Source organism: Mobula hypostoma, chromosome 1 (assembly GCF_963921235.1).
Source record: "Mobula hypostoma chromosome 1, sMobHyp1.1, whole genome shotgun sequence".
In the NCBI taxonomy this organism is placed as follows: domain Eukaryota; kingdom Metazoa; phylum Chordata; class Chondrichthyes; order Myliobatiformes; family Myliobatidae; genus Mobula; species Mobula hypostoma.
Window position 1 is genome coordinate 64777979 of NC_086097.1, and position 19422 is coordinate 64797400.

Consider the following 19422-nt stretch of genomic DNA (forward strand, 5'->3'; position numbering starts at 1 on the left):
TGTACTCTTGATGAAGGGTCTTGACCTGAAGTGTCCACTGTTTATTCCCCTCCATAGATGCTACATGACATGCTGAGCTCCACCAGGGCTGTGCATGTTTTGCTCTAATAACATGATTGGGCTCAGAATCAATATGAATGCAGAATACATGTATGTTACAAATTCTTTCCAAAAGTATGATCCCACATCACAATACCAGTGTGCATCTGCAATTGTATTTGGTCAATGAACCAGCTTTGCCCCTCACCAACTTCAAAGTCTACACAAAGCAAGCACCAAAGATGTGGAATCTTTAAAGAGGGTGCAGAGGAGATTTACCAAGGTGCTGCCTGGATAAGAGAGTGTGTCTTATGAGGTTAGGTTGAGTGAGCAATGTTTTTTCTGTTTGATGCGAAGGAGTGAGAGAGATGACTTGATAGAAGTGTACAAGATAAGAGTTATAAATTGAGTGGACAGCCATCAAAGATGGAAATGGCAAATACAAGGGGGCATATTTTTAAGGTGATTAGAGGAAAGTATAGAGGAATGTCAGAGATAATTTTTTCCCCCTCACAGAGTGGTAGATGCGTGGAATGACATGCCAGTGGTGGTGGCAGAGGTAGAGGTAGGTACAATAAGACTATTTTAAAAACTCTTAAACACATGGATGATAGAAAAATGGAGGACTATGTAGGAGGGGAGGGTTAGAATGACCTTAGAGTAGTTTACAAGATCGCACAACATCATAGGCCAAAGGGTCTGTACTGTGTTGTAATGTTCATTGTACTTGAGGTGCTTTCTCAGTGCAAGGCCAACTCCTTTACATAAGATATCTTGGGTGGATAGTGTTACACAGAACAATCTGAACAACTGGTTCTAATGTGGTTCATTTAGAGCCAAGTTATCATTTGAACCAAACTCAAGAATGCAGTTCACTATTACCTACTCTGAAACACACAGCCAAAAACGTAAGTTCACAATTTCCTAGCAATCAGTGTTATTCTGAACATTTATGTTCAGAAATTACGCAAGGAACGAATTATATATTCAATGCAACCTGCACAGAATAAAAACAAACTTTTATTGTACCAACATTCTACACAAAATTAACACAAATATTTACATGAACGCTGGATACCTAAAATGTGCTCTATTCAAATCATTTGGTTCTGATTTGATCTTTTTATCATTAAAGCGACTTAGTATCAACAGTCATGTTTCTATATAATACTTTGTACAAAATAATTTAATACAGTTTAATAGGCAAGCTATTTTCTGAAACAAACACAATAAAAAGGCATCACATTGAATCATTCGGCTAGTTCTAAAACAATAAAATTGACCTTAAGTAGACATCTTGTTTGCTTTCATTGACTGAGCTTGGCCACTTGCTTTCTGCAGTAGCACAGCCTTCAATGCATTAATCTTCTCGTCAATTTCTATTAGGCTGTAGCCCTGAAACATAAACCATTTGAAGTATTTAAATGAGCAATACATTGAAATATGATGTGCCAGGTGGCTTATTGTACATGAAAAAGCAAGGCTAATAGTTCAGACACTCCACAATAATTAACCTTCTCATTTGGAAACCGTGTGATAGAACAAAATTTTTTCCAGGGAAAAATAGCACAACAGTAGTACCAGACAACTCTTTATATAATGTGAATTCCAAGTATTTCCTACATAATCTGTGTAGCAAACCAAACTTTATACAGCGGCAAGTGGCAAGTATCCCAATATTTAACTATGTGTTTCTAGATACAGTAAACCATCTTGCATATCATATTTGGATAATGAAGATCCCATCCTTTCTCCAATTTAAAAACCCAAATTTAACCTCAGCACACCGTTCCGCTAATTACAGCATTTTATGTGCATTCACACATGATAGCAAGTAAAGTTAGCATTAACTAGCACAAGTAATAGAAGAGATTGCAGACTAGGCATTATAAAAATGCACCAGTTAAATATAGCCAATTAAGTCAAGGTTAGCCCCAACTGGACTGCCAAAAGATTGAGGAGGGAGAAGTAACTAATGGAGAGAGAAACTGAAGATCCCTAAAGTAGGAAGTAACATAGATATACAAATATAATCTATATACACTGCACAAGTTAATGAATATGCTAAAACAAAAAAAAATACCTGCACTGTTTCTTGAACTTTACGCCTTTTATTTGGAAGATTCTAAAGAGGAGAAAGTTTGTTTAAATTTAGTTTCATTAGGAAAACACAAAAAGCTTACTTACAGTGATTGGTAATAAATTAACATTAATACGAGTCATAAAACTTCCTATTAAAAATTTTCAATTTGCACAAAAGGAAACTAAACATCTCTATTACACAATAAGTTCCATAAATCTCTAAGCATAGTTTATAAGGATCTTGTGAAATGCTAGCAAAAGATTCTCTATATAGTTACCAATAGTAACATGACACTTCACAACTATACACACACCGTATTAACTGTGACTGGTTCAAATAACTGATTAAGGGAATATCTGAACCAGTTAAAAATCTGTTGTGTTTACTTGATAGTAAAAAAAAATCAACCTAATTTTTTACATTTCTTTCAAAGCCACAATTCACAAAGCAGAAAGCACAAAAAGCTTTGTTGTTCAGTCGTTAAGTTGAGTCCAAATCTTCATGACTACATGGCCTCCTGCACACCAAGCCTTCCTGTTGGAAACAGCCTCTCTAAAATCCCCCAAGGTAACACGCATTGTCTGAGTATCATTATCTATCCATCGTAGCCTCTGTTGTCCTCTTCGTCTCTTACCTTCTGTTTTACCTGACATGAGAGTCTTCTCCAAGGAATCCTGTTTTCTTATGATGTGGCCAAAATATTTGAGCTTTTGTCTCATCAGCAAACCTCCTAGTGAGCAGTCTGGCTGTATTCCTTCAAGTACTGACTTGCTGGATCTTCTTGCTGTCTAATGAATACTTTCCTCCAACATCCAAGTTCAAATGAGCTGATTCTTTTGTATTCAGCCTTACTAACAGTCCAGCTCTCTCAGTCATACATCACAATTGGAAATACCATAGATTGTTACCTTCTCGTGGTGAAGGGGCTTGTGTACCTCAGTGGCTGGCGCTCTGAGCTACACCATGTAGAGCTACTCAAGATGGACAGGTCTTGACAGAGAGGTCAGACTAAATATGGTCCACTGGAGAAGGAAGTGGCAACCCACTCCAGTAATTTGCCAAGAAAATCTTATAGATAAAAGTAACCAGATATATCAGAATGACACCGGAAGTCAAGCCCCATAAAAAGCTAGCTGAACTAAATGTTCAGTTTACTTTCAATTCTTAAATGACCATATTATTTCTTCATAAATATTAATACCAGGGGAAGATTACTAAGATGTATCTATGAGATTTCTCTTAATCAGTGAGGAAGGATGCAGTGCTAGATCTTGTTCCAGAACAAAGCATGCTTTCACAAGACACCATTTCCAGCACAGTATCACAGCATCATCAAGTTCAAAACAAAAATGAAAAGGATAATCTCATTTCCTTTACAGGGAAAATACTGTAAGTTATTAAGGGAATGATAACAGGGCTCTTAGAAAATAATAATATTACACATTAAATTCTAAAAGGGAAATCATGTTTGACAAATAAAAGATTATTTGTTTCAAAACAAAGGAGTATAACTAGCAAAAACAGACAAGGGTGAACTAGTACATGAACTATCAGAAGGCCATTATTAAAGTACTATATATATAGATATGCAGCAAGATTAGAGCAGAGGGGATTATGGGCAATTTTCTGATGGAGTTTGTTGAATGTTTAATGGACAGAAGAATGAAATGAATTATAGTAATTACAATAAGTACTAGGAGCTATCTTAAAATGGACTCAGGAACATGAAGGAAATGTGTAAACGTGAATTAAAGATGGCATATTGTTGAGAAGGCCGCAGCCAAATGCTTCAATTCTGTTATGAACAAAGTTTTTAATCTGAAAATGTATCTAGGAGTTCTAATTCCTGATGTGGTAAATAGACAGTTGGGTCAGCTTAACAATGGCAGTGGACACCAGTGCCTCTGCTTCCTCAGAAGGCTAAGGAAAATTCGGCATGCCTCCAGTGACCCTCACCAACTTCTAAAGACGCAGAAATGAAAACATCCAATCTCGATACATCAGTTTTGTATGGCAACTGTGTTGCTTAAGACTGCAAGAAATTGCAGAGCTGTGGAAACAGCTCAGTCCATCAGTAAAACCAATTCCTCCATGGACTCTGTCTACACTTCTCGCTGCTGCAGAGAAGTAGCCAGCATAATCAAAGACACCTCCCACTCCAGACATTCTCTTTTCTCCTTACTTCCAAAAGATAGAAGATATAAAAGCTTGAACACATGCAGCACCAGACTCAAGGATTGTTTCTATCGTCCTATTATAAAACTCTTAAATAGCCCTCTTGTAACGTTAAAGATGAACTCTTGTCCTCACCAGCTACCTCATCACAGCCATTACACATGATTGTTTACCTGAACTGCACTTTCTCTATAATTGTAACACTATATTCTGCACGGTCATTACTTTTCCTTTGTACTACTTTAAAGAATTTGTGTTTTGAATGACCTGCATAGGTTTGCAAAACTAAGTTTATCCACTGTTATCTCAATACGTATTACAAACATAAACCAATGCCAATTAGCTTGATTTTGAAATAATTATATAATGTTAACCATAGCAGGACAATCATAAAGATTTCCCATGAACAACAGAAGTTCATTAACAAAAGCCACTTCCCCACACATTAATTAATAATATATTTTTGGCACCGCTTTAAATTACATGGTGCTTCAAGCAGTTTATTAATTAACTTTAAAAAAAAAATTCTGACTTAAATTTAAGAGCAAAGATGACAGACCAAATGAACAATAGAAATGTTTGGTTATTTTCACTTATTCAGATGTTCCTGAGACATTAAATGCAGAATCTTTTAAAGTTTATACTGGAAAATAGATAATTTCACTGAGGGAAAAAAAGGGAAATGGAGAAAAGAGGTAACACTTTCCAACCCTTTTCAACCCTGTTGAACCCTGTATTTAACTTTTTAAAAAATGTCCAATTTAAGAACACACAGGTTAGTAAAAAACCTACCACATGTTGAAAATATTCTGGAGAAAGACCTTCCAAATGAAGAATTCTATCTTCAAGTTTTTTGATCCTTTGGTAAACATCCATTGGAACTGGACCACCTGTACTTAATCAAGCGATCTTACATTAGTTAAGTATTTTATTTAACATTAGATGCTAACTCTTTTCTAAAAATATAAAAAAAAATCAAACTCTAACCAACAATGAAATTGAAAGTTCAACTCGAGGAACTGCATCAATCTTCATGATCATTAGAACAAAACAAACAGAAGAATCATTTTGCATACATTTAAATTTCGGATTCTTCAGCAGATAGTGTATTCGTGCTTTATTGTTTTACAACACTGAATCACAGTGGATTTAATTTGGCTTTCTTGACACTGATCAAGAGAAAAAGATCCTTTAGTGTCAAACTGAAAAAAGATTTCCGCAAAGTGAATTAATTACAAATATAAAATGCAAAATAATTGATTGCATAAGTATTCACCCCCTTTAATATGACACTGGTGCAGCCAACTGGTTTTACAAGTCACATAATTAGTTAAATGGAGATCACTTGTGTGCAGTAAAGGTATTTCAATTGACTGTAATAAAAATACCCCTATACCTGGAAAGTCCAACTGCTGGTGAGTCAGTATCCTGGCAAAAACTACACCATGAAGACAAAAGAACACACCAAGCAATTCCACAAAAAGGTTACTGAAAAGCATAAGTCAGGAGATGGATACAAGAAAATTTCCAAGTCATTGCATATCCCTTGGAGTACAGTTAAGTCAATCAAGAAATGGAATGAATATAGGTGTAGCTGTAAATCTGCTTAGGGCAGACTGTCCTCAAAAACTGAGTGACTGTGCAAGAAGGGGACCACTGAGAGAGGCCACCAAGAGGCCTATGACAAGTCTAGAGGAGTTACAAGCTTCAGTGGCTAAGATGGGAGAGACTGCACCTACAACAACTGTTGCCTGGATGCTTCATCAGTTGCAGCTTTATGGGAAAACCACTGTTGAAAAGAACTCATATGAAATCTCGGCTAGAGTTTTCCAGAAAGCATATGGGAGACTCTGAAGTCAGCTGGAAGAAGGTTCTATGGCTTGATGAAACCAAAATTGAGCTTTTTGGCCAGACTAAAGGCTATGTTTGGTGTAAGCCAAACACCACACGTCATCAAAAACACACCATCCCTACTGTGAAACAAGGTGGTGGTTGCATCATGCTGTGGGGATGCTTCACTACAGCAGGCCCTGGAAGGATTGTGAAAGTAGAGGGTAAAATGAATGCAGCAAAATACAGGGAAATCTTGGAAGGAAACCTGATGCAGTCTGCAAGAGAACTGCAACTTGGGAGAAGATTTGCTTTCCAGCAAGACAATGATGCCAAGCATAAAGCCAAAGCTACACAGGAATGGCTTACACACAGCAAAGTTAATGTCTTGGAGTGGCCATATCAGAGCCCAGACCTCAATCCAATTGAGAATTTGTGGCTGGACTTGAAAAGGGCTGTTCACTCACTATTCCCATGCAATCTGATAGAGCTTGAGCAGTTTTGTAAAGAAGAATGGGGAAAATTGCAGTGTCCAGATGTGTAAAGCTGATAGAGACCTATCCACACAGACTCAAGGCTGCAATTGCTGCCACAGCTGCATCTACCAAATACTGACTTGAAGGGGGTGAATTATGCTATCAAATAGGTGTGGAAGGAGACTCGTGTGTCACTGGGGAGGCCGGAAAATCTTTCGCTATGGGCCCAAAGACCCAAGGGCTTTGTGATCTTCGGACTCAGAGCTCGAAAAAAGCAACGAAGCAGACTTTTAACATCATAAACCAGCGGGTTGTTATTATGTCTCCCACTCGCTGTGAAAATGGGGGACACCTCCCTCTCCCTTGCCAGAGAGAGAGAGAGAAGCTGGGGTTTGTCAAATTTCAGATGAAATGCGAAGCCTTTGGGGTAACTTTGATCTGTGTCTTTGCTATTGCTTAGCACACGCTTAGTGATGGTACCGATAGGCTTTTTTTTGCTGGTGGAGGGGGGAATCGTTGCTCACTGCCGCTTACACACGGGAGCAGGGAACTGGGGAGGGACTTTGGGGTTCTCACATTCATTCTTTGGGGCACTTCCCTGTTTCATCGATGTTTGCGAAGAAAAAGCATTTCAAGATGTATATTGTATACGTTTCTCTGACATTAAATTTGACCTTTCAATCTTTGAACATTTTGCATTTTATATTTATAATCAACTTACATCACTTTGTAGAGACCCTTTTTCACTTTGACACGAGTCTTTTTCTGTTGATCAGCATCAAAAAAAAGCCAACTTAAATCCACTCATTCAATGTTGTAAAACAATAAAAGATGAAAACTTCCAAGGGGGTTTAATACTTTTTATAGGGACTGTATAATGATTTACTAGACTCACTAAGCAAGGCATGCCTATCAATAAGTAACTACTTATACATTTGTTTATTAGATAAGACATGCTAAATAGTGCCATTACAAAATAATTACACCATGGGTCAAAATATTGTTCATTAACAGAATATTTAATTATTCACAAACTGATTGTATAGATTTTCAAAACTGAAATATAGCAGATGCTACCAATGTTAAGATAGAGAAAAAAAATCCAGGAAAAAAAGCATGGCAAGCTGGAAAGCGAAACAGAACTAATATTTCAGGCTGATGACTTGTTAAAAGAACGTGGAAACATGATAAACAAAATTAAAAATGAGGCAGAAAGAGGGAAAAACTTAAGACAATAGAGTGTGACAAATGTTTTTATTTCAAATTTTTCCAAGTGTGGCAAAGAGTCACCAGCCTGCAATGTAAACTGCTTCTATCTCCACTGACACTACATGAACATTTTCAAGGTTTTGCATTTCTCAAATACTCAATTCCATTGATAGCCTAAAAGTAGCTTTTAGCCACTGCAATAAAATATCATCTTATTCTCTCCTGTGGGTGTACATACTAGAAAATGGTCAAGGTTTCTGACTATAGATATTAACTTGTTTTGCACCAGAATCACAAGATGCCCAGAAAGTGTAATGACATCCCAGGAGAAAATTCTGCAGTCCACTAATCCGACGCTCCTTTGTTCTGCTTGTATACAGCCCACTCTTGCAGGCAGAAAGAATTAAGCAAGGCTGATGGTTATACTAAAGTGTTTCTTGCACATTGGACCACCAACCAAGACACAGAATTACACCTTTTTACGTTAAATTGGGATAGGTATAAACATGAGCATGATAATGCAAAAGTAGGTGCTAATCTTAGCAATCATTAAGCAGTCTAGTTAACAAAAACAAAATCACAAAAATGTTCACTAAACTTCATTCTCTATGAACACAGTATCAGTTTTACAGTCTGAAACTTTGACATAATCAGTGGATAGGGCCTGAAATGCTCTACCAGGAGAGAAAGTAGCTCGATTAGTATACAACACAATAATTTGCAGAGCTCTGGGAAGAAGGTGTGCAAGGAAAGCAATCTAAAACTTGCTTTGAACTAGTATAAACTCAGTCAAGCAAACAGCCTCCTGTGCAATTTTCTTCTAAATTACAGGATTTAACAAATTAAAATTAGGAAAGCCAATTTGAAAGTTTAGATAGTACTGAAGAGACTAAGCACACTCTTATCAGATTAAGTCAGCCTATGGAGTTTATTAAGATTATTTTGCAATCACTACGTTATAGACTTTGAGTAACATACCCCGTGAAAGATTACAAAGTAAACTACACACCTGGTGGAAGCTTCAAATGAGCTTCCATATTTTGAAGCCTCTCTTCAATAGCTGGGTTACCACAGTTTTGTGTCACAGAATTAGGTTTTTGGGCAGATTCTCCTTCACTTTCAGTTCTTGTTTGAGGCCCATACATATTTACAACTCTTGAGACTGCAATTAAAAATGTTGATTCTTAAGACTGCAATAAAAATGTTTTGAAAAATATAAGCTTTCGGTCTATAACATGATAAGAATGAATTTCATAGAGTACAACCAAATAACCGATCTTGGAAGTCCATTTCAAAACTTATTCACAATCATCCTGAGAAGACAGTATTGCATGTGTAATTTTTAATTAAACTAATTTCTCTTCCTTAATGTCAAAAACATAGCCATATTCAAGTTAAAAGCCTTCAGGGTACTTAAAACAAAACATAATGCAAATCTTGGCATAATTGCCTCACTGCAACTTTTAGAATAATTTTACAGTGCTAAGGCTAGAAAACTTATTTCATGAAATATTGAAAACAAAATTTTCTTAAGTCACAATAATCACATAAGTCTGAAATTCAATAAGCTGGCAAGTTGAGAGCTGGTACTAAAGAGAAAGAAATAACAAATTATTTCAGATTGACCTGAAATGTTAACAATGCCACCCTCTCCATCTCGAGAATAAACACCGGCAAGGATTATTTGGGACAAATGACTTAACATATTCTAATTCTATGTAAGTGTATTTGGAATTAAAATAAGCATCAATTTTTTTTAAACTGTAACCAACATATAGAAGAGAAAATTGGGACTCAAAATACTGTGATAATTTCAATACAAGGCATCACTTTTGAAATCGATACAGGAGCGATACTGCATGCTGCAAACTGGTCACAATTTCAGCTGCCGCTACAGAAAATTTCCACAGCATTCAACATATCCACAATCATTTTTCAGTAAACATACATTTATGCCATAGAAGTATTACTACTGTACTTAATTATTCTGATAAATAAACATAGCCTCTTTCTAAAACTAAAAATGTGGGAAAAAAAACAGATGAACATACCTTTTATATGGCTTTTGAAACCAGGATGTGGTGTAAAAACAGCATCTGTTCTGGCACAGCTGTTTTCTAGTTTAAAATAAAATTATACATGTAAGGCTAATCAGAAAGTCAAAATAGTAAGAATACTTCTACTAATAAAATATATGAAATATTTTGAAAGATTACAACAAAACCAAAATATTCTTTTCCCAATTTTGAATTTTATTATGTGGCAATGTGATAATAGTTTTCCCCCAATATACATCCAATAACTTAATTGCTGGTTCTCTTTCCATTTCTAATTTTAAAATAGTTAGACATTTGTGTAACTTTATAACTTGAAAACTAACCTTGGTTACAATTAATAACGTTACAGAATTCACGGATGTTGTTTTCATTGATCTCTGCTTGCTTTCTCTCTATGAATGCCGAAATTCGTCTTTCGATCTGAATGACAAATAAAATACTATTGGAAATAGCTCAACATACTCGTTAAAATAAAACAATTTCCATATATTTGTAAATCAATGGAAAATGTGGAAACATTGAATTAAATCTTACTTCATCTTTGCTTGCTTTGATCTGGACCAATTCTGTTCCACTTTGCATATTTGACTCATCTTGTTCTTCAGGTTTACATTGTGCTTCTTTTTGGAACATTTTTGTTCTTGGATTAATTGATTGATTCCACACTTGCTTGTGGCTAGTCATTGTTGAATTCAAGTCACTATCAAGCTTTGCAGAAGGTGACTTTTCTACTGAACTTCTTGCCCCAGATGTATCGTCTTTTACCAATAAATTCAGCTTGTCTGAAACACACTACCAATAAAATTTTGCTAAACAATCTGAGGACTAAATTAAGCACATGGGATGATTAATGAAAAACATTTACACCTTCAGTCACAACATCCAGCATTTTCATTCAAATGAACATCTCAACATGTGGAAACTCAATCAACATGTACAGGTTTCTATACTAAGCTACTAAAAATGTTCCTGTGTCTCAATATTAACAACATACCTTCTTTTGCAAAGATCCTTATTATTTCCTCAATTTTTTGAGCTAATATACAGATGATAGTACCAAAGCTTAAAAGTCCAAGACACTTGGAATATAATCAGCCAAAATCACACTTCCTAGCTTCAATCCGAATTTACTTTCTGTTGCTCATCATTGACTGCCCCTCTTGATTGAGGATGATTTTTTTTCCCATTCTGGTTTTATGAACTTTGAAATGACTGTTGAATCCAATATGAGATTTACAGACACTTCAGCTGGAGGAGGAGTAGATGACTAGTTTGGCAGGTGATGCAGTCTTTCTTCCACTTATGTGGGGCCCCTGCGTACTCACTGGATTGTGAAAGTTCCTCAAAAATGTCCCACATGCCCTGGTCCAATCTGAGGCATCATGGGCCAGGTATTCCTAAGAGACAGTGGGAACGTTGGTAATTTTTCTAAGGAGACTCGAAAGCATTATTGAGCCTTTCACCTTCCCATCTGACTATCACTTCTGAAACTCGGAAAATAATTTATGTTTTGGGAGCCTGGTGTCTGATGTGCAAATGATGGCTCCTGCCCGATGATGTTGCTTGATAATTAATCATGTCCTCTAAAATTAAAATTTCATGAAGAAAATGGCTTTTACAGTAATTCTTGCATAGGGTTGTTTGGACCCAAAAATTGGAGTACAAAATCTGCTGACAGTAATCCAAGAGAAGAATTATTATTATTCTCGAGGGAGGTGGGTAACACTGAAATTAAGCACATATTGCCAGCAGACCTTGAGAGGGTAGTGATAATCCACCATGAACGACTGTAGTCCTTAAAGTCAAAGATTGCTTCAGTGGGGATGCAACACATGTAGTCCAGACCAAATAAGAGAGGCAGATTTATTTTCTTAGAGGACCATATGGATTTTCATAATCATCTTTACTGATACTATTTTTAATTTCCAGACCAGGAAGAAGAGACAACAGTTAAAAAGCATTGTTTACGGACAGCTGACAAACCATATAACATAACTATATTACTTTAACACATTAAACTCAATATAACATGTGAACCTATTATCTTTCACTGTTTTACAGGAGGAGCAAATCTTCAGTTACATCTGTAATCCAATTATAACTAGGCACATCATGGCAGTCAGATTGCAAAATCCACGAGAAAATTTCATTCCAAGTTTAAGACTTTGAATCAATGGATATCTTTACTCATCATGGTGAAAACATCAAGACAAAGCAGTGTATATCATTGATATGGAGTTCCTACCATTGTCAGAACCAAGCTTTAGTCAACCGGGAATGCCTCTGTCCACATCGACTCCAGATTTTGTTATTTCTCAAAAGTTAAATTAACTATCTCACATTTAGAAAGGCCCTTTATCTGACTCCATCCCTTCACCAACAATCACATCAGCTGTCCTATACTACCGATGCAAAATATACTTATTAATATTCAGATTCATAGAAGTAATAAGTTTCCTTAGCACTACTATAGGTTAATCATTCAATTTTCTCCAGTTATTTTTATGAAAACAACTCACCTGTAATTCAAGAATGTGCTGTTGAAGCAAATGGCTAAAATTTTCCAGGTTAAGTGTTGGCAGTGACTGAAGCTTGCATAAATCAACAGTCAGTTTTAGGACATCATCTCCAAAATTAAGCTTCAAGAAAAGAGATGTAACACATCAAAACAGGCTTCCATACTTGGATTCAGATCTCAGAATCTTTAAAGCTAACACACAAATCTCATGCAACTGACAATGAAAACTAAAATTTCATGAAGAAAATGGCTTTTACAGTAATTCTTGCATATTGAAATCAAAGTCATTCTCTATTTCAGTTTGTAAAATACTGTCACCTGTTACATTAGCACACATTATAATGTATTTCCAGACAGGAGTCAATAACTACCAGCCCCCCTCTCACCCATCATCCTAACAAAATTGGTTTCAGGAATAACTCAACTTTTTTTCTGTTTGTTCCTGTTAGCAAATAGATATCTTTACTGGCAGTCTGACTAATTATGCTAATCATATTTTAATTACAAACAATGGTATCAAATGATGCTCAAGGTGATCGTGGAAGACATTAGGGTTTCATTAATTGTTGGTATTCACATCCAATGCATTACACAACTACTAACCACCTCCCATAAATGCAAGTTCAATAGATCTATGCTGCTTGTGCTCTAAGTAGCACAAATTCCTTTTTATTCATCTCCAGTACTTGCTCAACTACACTGACTTCCAGTATGAGCAGCCACTTCAAAAAGATATACAGTTGCAAGAAAAATTTGTGAACCCTTTGTAATTACCTGGTTTTCTGCATTAATTATTCATAAAATGTGTTCTGATCTTCACCTAAGTCACAATAATAGACAAACACAATCTGCCTAAACTAATAATTCACAAACAATTGTACTTTTTCTTGTCAATACAGAGGATACCATTTAAACAATCACAGTCTAGGTTCAAAAAAATGTATGTGAACCTCTGGTGTAATGCCTTCTGCTAAAGTTATTTGGAGTCAGGTGTTCTAATCAATGACAAACAAGAGAAAATCTGCAGATGCTGGAAATCTGTGCAACACAAACAAAATGCTGGAGGAACTCAGAAGGCCAGGCAGCACCGTCGACATTTTGGGCCGAAACCCTTTGGCATGCTCAAGATGATAATGGAAGACATTAGGGCTTCATTAGTTGGTGGTATTCACCTCCACTGCATTTTGCTACTAACCAGTCTCCTGCTGGAGGTTTTCGGCCCGAAATGTTGACTGTATAGTTGCTGCCAGGCTGCTGAGTTCCTCCAGCATTTTGTGTGTGTTGTTCCAATCAATGAGATGAGACTGGAGGTGTGGGTTGTAGAGATGTCCTGCCCTATAAAAAAAAGACACTCAAAGTCATATTATTGACAGGGCCTGCTCTTCTCAAGAAAGATCTGTTTATCTGCACCACGCCTCGATCAATACAACTTTCAGAGGACTGTAGAAGAATTGTAGAGATGTATGAAGCTGGAAAAGGCTACAAAAGCATTTCTAAAGACCTGAGTGTTCATCAGTCCACAGCAAGATAAATTGTCTTCAAATGGAGGATATTCAATACTGTTGCTACTCTCTCTAGGAGAGGGCACCCTGCAAAGATCACGACAAGAGCACAATGTGCAATGATGAAGGAGGTGAAAAAGAACCCAAAAGTAAAAGACCTGTAGTAATCTCTTGAACCTCACCCCAACTGTGGAGCATGGTGGTAGAAGAAGCATCATGGTTTGGGGCTACTTTGCTGCCTCAGGGACTGGACAGCTTACAATCGTTAGGGGAACAATGAATTCAAAATTGTATCAAGATATTATACAGGAGAATGTCAGGGTAGCATTCCGCCCCATTCTCCTGCTTTCTCCTGGAACCTATTAATCTGTGCTTTAAATATACTCAATGACTTGGTCTCCACAGGTGTCCATAGCAATGATTTCCACAGATTCACCATCCTCTGACTAAAGAAGTTCCTCTTTACCTCTGATCTAAAAGGACGTCCTTCTATTCTGAGACTGTGCCCCACTGGTCATAGACTCACTACTATAGGAAGCATCCTCTCCGTGCCCACTCTACCTGGATATTTCAGTATTAATTTCAGTTTTAATGAGATTCAGAATCAGATTTAATATCACCAGCAAATGTCGCGAAATATGTTAACTTTACAGCAGCAGTACAATGAAATACATGATAAATATGGAGAAAAAAAACTGAATTAACACAGAACATAGAAATCTACAGCACATTATAGGCCCTTCGGCCCACAATGTTGTGCCGACCATGTACTTACTCTAGAAGCTGCCTAGAATTTCCCTAGTGCATAAACCTTTATTTTTCTAAGCTTCATATATCCAAGAGGCTCTTAAAAGACCTTATTGTACTCGCTTCCACCACTGCCGCCAGCAGTGCATTCCACGCACCCGTGTGAAAAACTTACCCGACATCCCCTCAGTACCTATTTCCAAGCACTATACCCCCTCATGTTAGCCATTTCAGCCCTGGGAAAGCACCTCTGGCTATCCACACGATCAATGCCCCTCATCATCTTATACACCACTATCAGGCCACCACTCATCCTCTGTCGCTCCAAGGAGAAAAGGCCAAGTTCACTCAACCTATTCCCATAAGGTACACCCTCCAATCCAGGCAACATCCTTGTAAATCTCCCCTGCACTCTCTCTACAGTATCCACATCCTTCCTGTAGTGAGGTGACCAGAACTGAACGCAGTACTCCAAGGTCTTATAGAAGTACATACATGTCTGTTAGATTAAGTTAAAATAAATAGTGCAAAAAACGGTAAATAAAAAAGTAGTGAGGTAGTGTTCATGGATTCAGTGTCCATTTAGAAATCAGATCGCGAAGGGGAAGAAGATGTTCCTGAATCGCTGAGTGTGTGCCTTCATGCTTCTGTACCTTCTTCTAAACTCCAGTGAGTACAGGATCAGAGCCATCAAACATTCCATATACTTCAACTCCTTCATTCCCAGAATCATTCTCGTGAACCCCTTCTGGACCCTCTCCAATGCCGGCCTTCCTTTCCTTAGATAAGGGGCCCAAAACTGCTCACCATATTCCAAGTGTGGTTTGACCAATGCCTTATAAACATTCAGCATTACATTCATGCTTTTATATTCTAGTCCTCTCTAAATGAATGCAAACATTGCATTTGCCTTCTTTACTACCAACTCAACCTGCAAGTTAATCTTTAGGGAATCCTACACAAGGACTCCCAAATCCCTTTGTACCTCTGATTTTTGAACTTGCTTCCCATTTATTAAACAGTGTATGCTTTATTCCTTCTACTAAGCACTTCCCTACACTGTATTCCATCTGCCAATTCCTTGCCCATTTTCCTAATCTGCTCAAGTCCTTCTGCAGATTCCCTGCTTCCTCAACAATACACGCCCCTCCACCTATCTTTGCATCATCCGCAAACTTGGTCACAAAGCCGTCAATTCTGACATCCTGATTATTGACATAGACTCACTGGCCACTTCATTCCCTACTAACCTTGTGTAACCTTTGTTCCTACTAAAGTAGCTGCTCTGTGTACATTTGAGGTCCTCTGCTGCTGTATCCCATTCATTTAAGGTCACACACATTGTGAGTTCAGAGATACTCTTCTACACACCAATTTGTAGTGCATGGTAAATGAGTTACTGTAGCCAACCTATCAGCTTGAACCAGTCTGGCCATTCTCCACTGACCTCTTTCACTAACAAGGCATCTTCACACTCAGAACTGCTGCACACTATGTTTAATTCTTTGCATCATTCTCTGTGAACACTAGAGATTGTTATGTGTAAAAATCCCAGCTCAGAAGATTCTGAAATGCTCAAATCACCCTATCTTACATCAACAATCATTCCATGGTCAAAGCCACGTAGTCACATTTCTTCCCCATTCTGATGTTTGGTCTAAACAACAAATGAACCTCTTCACCATGTCTGCAGGCTTTTATGCGCTGAGTTGCAGCCATATCATTGGCTGATTAGATATTTGCATTAATGAGATTACAAGTGTACCTAATAAAGTGGCCACTGAGGATATAATATGTAAAGAAGTGGTCCCAACACCAACACCTGCGGAACACCACTGGACACTGGCAGTCAAACAGAAAAGACCCCCTTTATTCTCCTGCCAGCCAATCTTCTAACCATGCAAGTATCTTTCCCATAGTATCACAGGCTATTTTCTTGTTATGCATGTGCATCACCTTGTCAAAGGCCTTTTGAAAATCCACACAAGCAACGTCTACTGACTTTCACTTGTTTATCCTACCTGTTATTTCCTCAAAGAATTCCAACAGATTTGTCAGCAAAATTTCCCCTTAAGGACACATTGCTGACTTCGGCCTATTTTATATTGGGCCTCCATGTACATTGACCCCTCATCCTTAATAATGGAATTGAACACCTTCCTTGATTTTTGCCTCCCCCTCCATCTTAAAGAGCAGAGCGACATTGCCAATTTCTCAGTCCTCTGGAACCATTAAAAGATTACTGCTAATGTCTTCAGCTACCTCTTTTAGAATCCTGGGGTGTAGACCATATGGTCCAGATGACTTATCTACCTTCAGACTTTTCAGCATCCCAAGCACCTTCATCTTTATAATAGCGACTAATCACATCTGCCCAACATTCTCGAATTTCTGGCATGTTGCTGGTGTCATCCACAGGGAATACTAATGCAAAATGTGTATTCATTCATTGCCATTTCTCCCTCTCCAGTGTCATTTTTCAGTAGTCAAATGCCCACTTGCCTCTTTTACTCTTTGTATATCTGAATAAAATCTTTCTGTACCCTCTTACATTATTAACTAACTTACCTTCATATTTCATTTTTTCTCTCTTTATTGCTTTATTAGTTGCCCTCTGTTGGTTGGCAAAAGTTTTCCAATCCTCTAGCTTCCCATTAATTTTTGCTATATTGTATGCTTTTGCTCTTATGCTCTTTTAGACTTGCCTTGTCAGCCAGTTGCCTCATCCTCCCTTGAGAACGCTTTTTTTATTGTGACGAACTGATCCTGTGTCATCCGAATTTATTTCAGATGTCTAGTATCTGGAGTTTGTTCTAGTTGCAATGTTGCAAATGAAGCAATTAATTTCTATACAAGGTTTCAACAGGAGAAAATTCACCAGCTAATCTGAAAGTTATTGACACATACTACTAACTCAATGTTACTAATCTATACTTCTAATAAATACTGTCTTAAATTAACAAACACTATCCAGGTCATCAGAAACTCCCAGCTAGTAAGAAGCTGTGCCAAATTTGCACATCCACCGGAATGTATCCTTCAGTTTTACCTACATAAAATGGCATTATTTGGCAATCAGTATTTCTTGAAAACTGAACCAGAGACATTATCAAGAACAATTTCATCAAATTACAAGTGATTTTTAAATGTGGATAATTTTGGATCAACATTACTTGATATTATTTTCTAAAAACAAGTGGAACGTGTACCACACATACAAAACAACACACACAAAATGCTGCAGGAACTCAGCAGGTCAGACAGCATCTATGGAAATGAATAAACTGTTGATGGTCATGCCGAGACCCTTCTTGGAACTCAACTAAGTCAAGTGGCATCTGCTGAATCTCTTGCGTCTATCAAGTGGAACATGAAGAAGGATTTACCTGTATTTAAAAAAATTGTTGAAACTACTTACAGTATATGAAATGCTGCAAACTTGTATTGGTGAATGAGCATTGAAAACTCATCGTTTTAAAATGATAAATATTTCTTTCTCCAGGAAATGCAACCAGACACAGAATACTTCTAGAAATAACCTACACCTCATTATATTTATAAAACATTTTAATGCTTAAAAAAAGCAGGAAAGAGAAAATTGGAAACGAGAGCATAGCTTCATAGATAAGACCTTATTTTCATTTTAGATTCCAGCACTCACGTCGTGTTGTTCAATCTAACCCAGAGCAAATGTATGCTTTGGACACTTCACTAACCGTAAATTAGGAACAAAGAAAAACAAGCTACTAGAGGTACTCAGCAGGTAAAGTAGCATCTGTGGGGATAGAAGGATGCTTGATATTTCGGATTGAGACCCTGCATTAGGATGAGTGTCTCGATGCAAGCTCTACACCTGAAACATCAATGGATCTTTTGCTGCCACATATGCTGCCTGACCAGCTGAGGTGGACCAGAAATATTGTTTTAATTTGCTCCAGATTTTGTACACTCCGTTAGTAATCAAGAAGTTTAAGACTATTTTTAAAAAAAAACATCAATGAACACTTAACAGCAGGGCTACGGTAAATACGCCTGAAATCATTTCTCCACAGCCAGCAGACTTTCTCTACAGATGGCTGAATGCACAAATCTCGAAAACCTCGGACTCGGGAATTTAATTCCCGTTCTACCTAATTCAGAGGATCGTTTTCAGGCCCATTTTCAAACCGCGACATTTCTTGCTATCCCAACGGACAGTGAGTGCCTGGGAAGCGCCGTTACCCCACACGCAGGCTCGTCCCTGGCCCACATAACCGAAACTTCAGCCGGCTTCTCAATTCAGAGACGGAGAAAACAAGGTGCCGGCCACAGACCTGCTCGTGAAATCGGACGAGCGAACTGAACACGGCGCGCACACTCTCGCCCACCTCACCGACCGCCCGAAGAAGCGCGCACTGCCTCCCCGCCGGCGCCGCCATGACACAGGGTGAACAGCCCCATAATGCGCCACTGCAGCGGGTCAGCCCCACATTGAGCAGCAGAGGCTCTGTCACACCTCTTTGCAGACTAAGGGAAAAATGTCATTTAACCCAGAATGATTAATATATAACCACCGTTACTTCAGTTCAATACGTAACACCTTTTGATTCAGACACGGCATTTCTAACAGACAGTTCGCTTGGGCAAAACGTTGGAGCTCGTACCAAGAGAAACGTTACCACAAAGGCTGTGCAGCACCGCCTTGTTATCAACAATTAAATGCTTATCTGACCAAAATCCAACAGTGTCGACTATAGCCTGTGATACATTGTTGATACATGACTTCCACTTGGTGCCACTGCCTCCG

At 37.8% G+C, this 19422-nt stretch overlaps 1 protein-coding gene across 2 annotated transcripts; it reads right to left on the minus strand.

The window, feature by feature from the left end:
• Positions 1-1039: 1039 nt before the first annotated feature.
• On the minus strand, positions 1040-19140 carry mbip (MAP3K12 binding inhibitory protein 1). Of its 2 annotated transcripts, none has more exons than XM_063049944.1 (9): positions 18950-19137; positions 12389-12508; positions 10404-10661; positions 10193-10289; positions 9864-9929; positions 8822-8974; positions 5090-5187; positions 2123-2164; positions 1040-1434 (listed from the first exon to the last, which is right to left on the minus strand). In XM_063049944.1, exons 1-9 carry the CDS (start codon positions 19052-19054, stop codon positions 1324-1326), a joined length of 1050 nt encoding a protein of 349 aa, XP_062906014.1. In that variant the 5' UTR covers positions 19055-19137; the 3' UTR covers positions 1040-1323. The 2 variants fall into 2 exon arrangements, with proteins under 2 accessions (XP_062906014.1, XP_062906022.1); XM_063049952.1 differs by having other exon boundaries at positions 1339-1434; positions 5090-5192; positions 18950-19140.
• Positions 19141-19422: the final 282 nt, after the last annotated feature.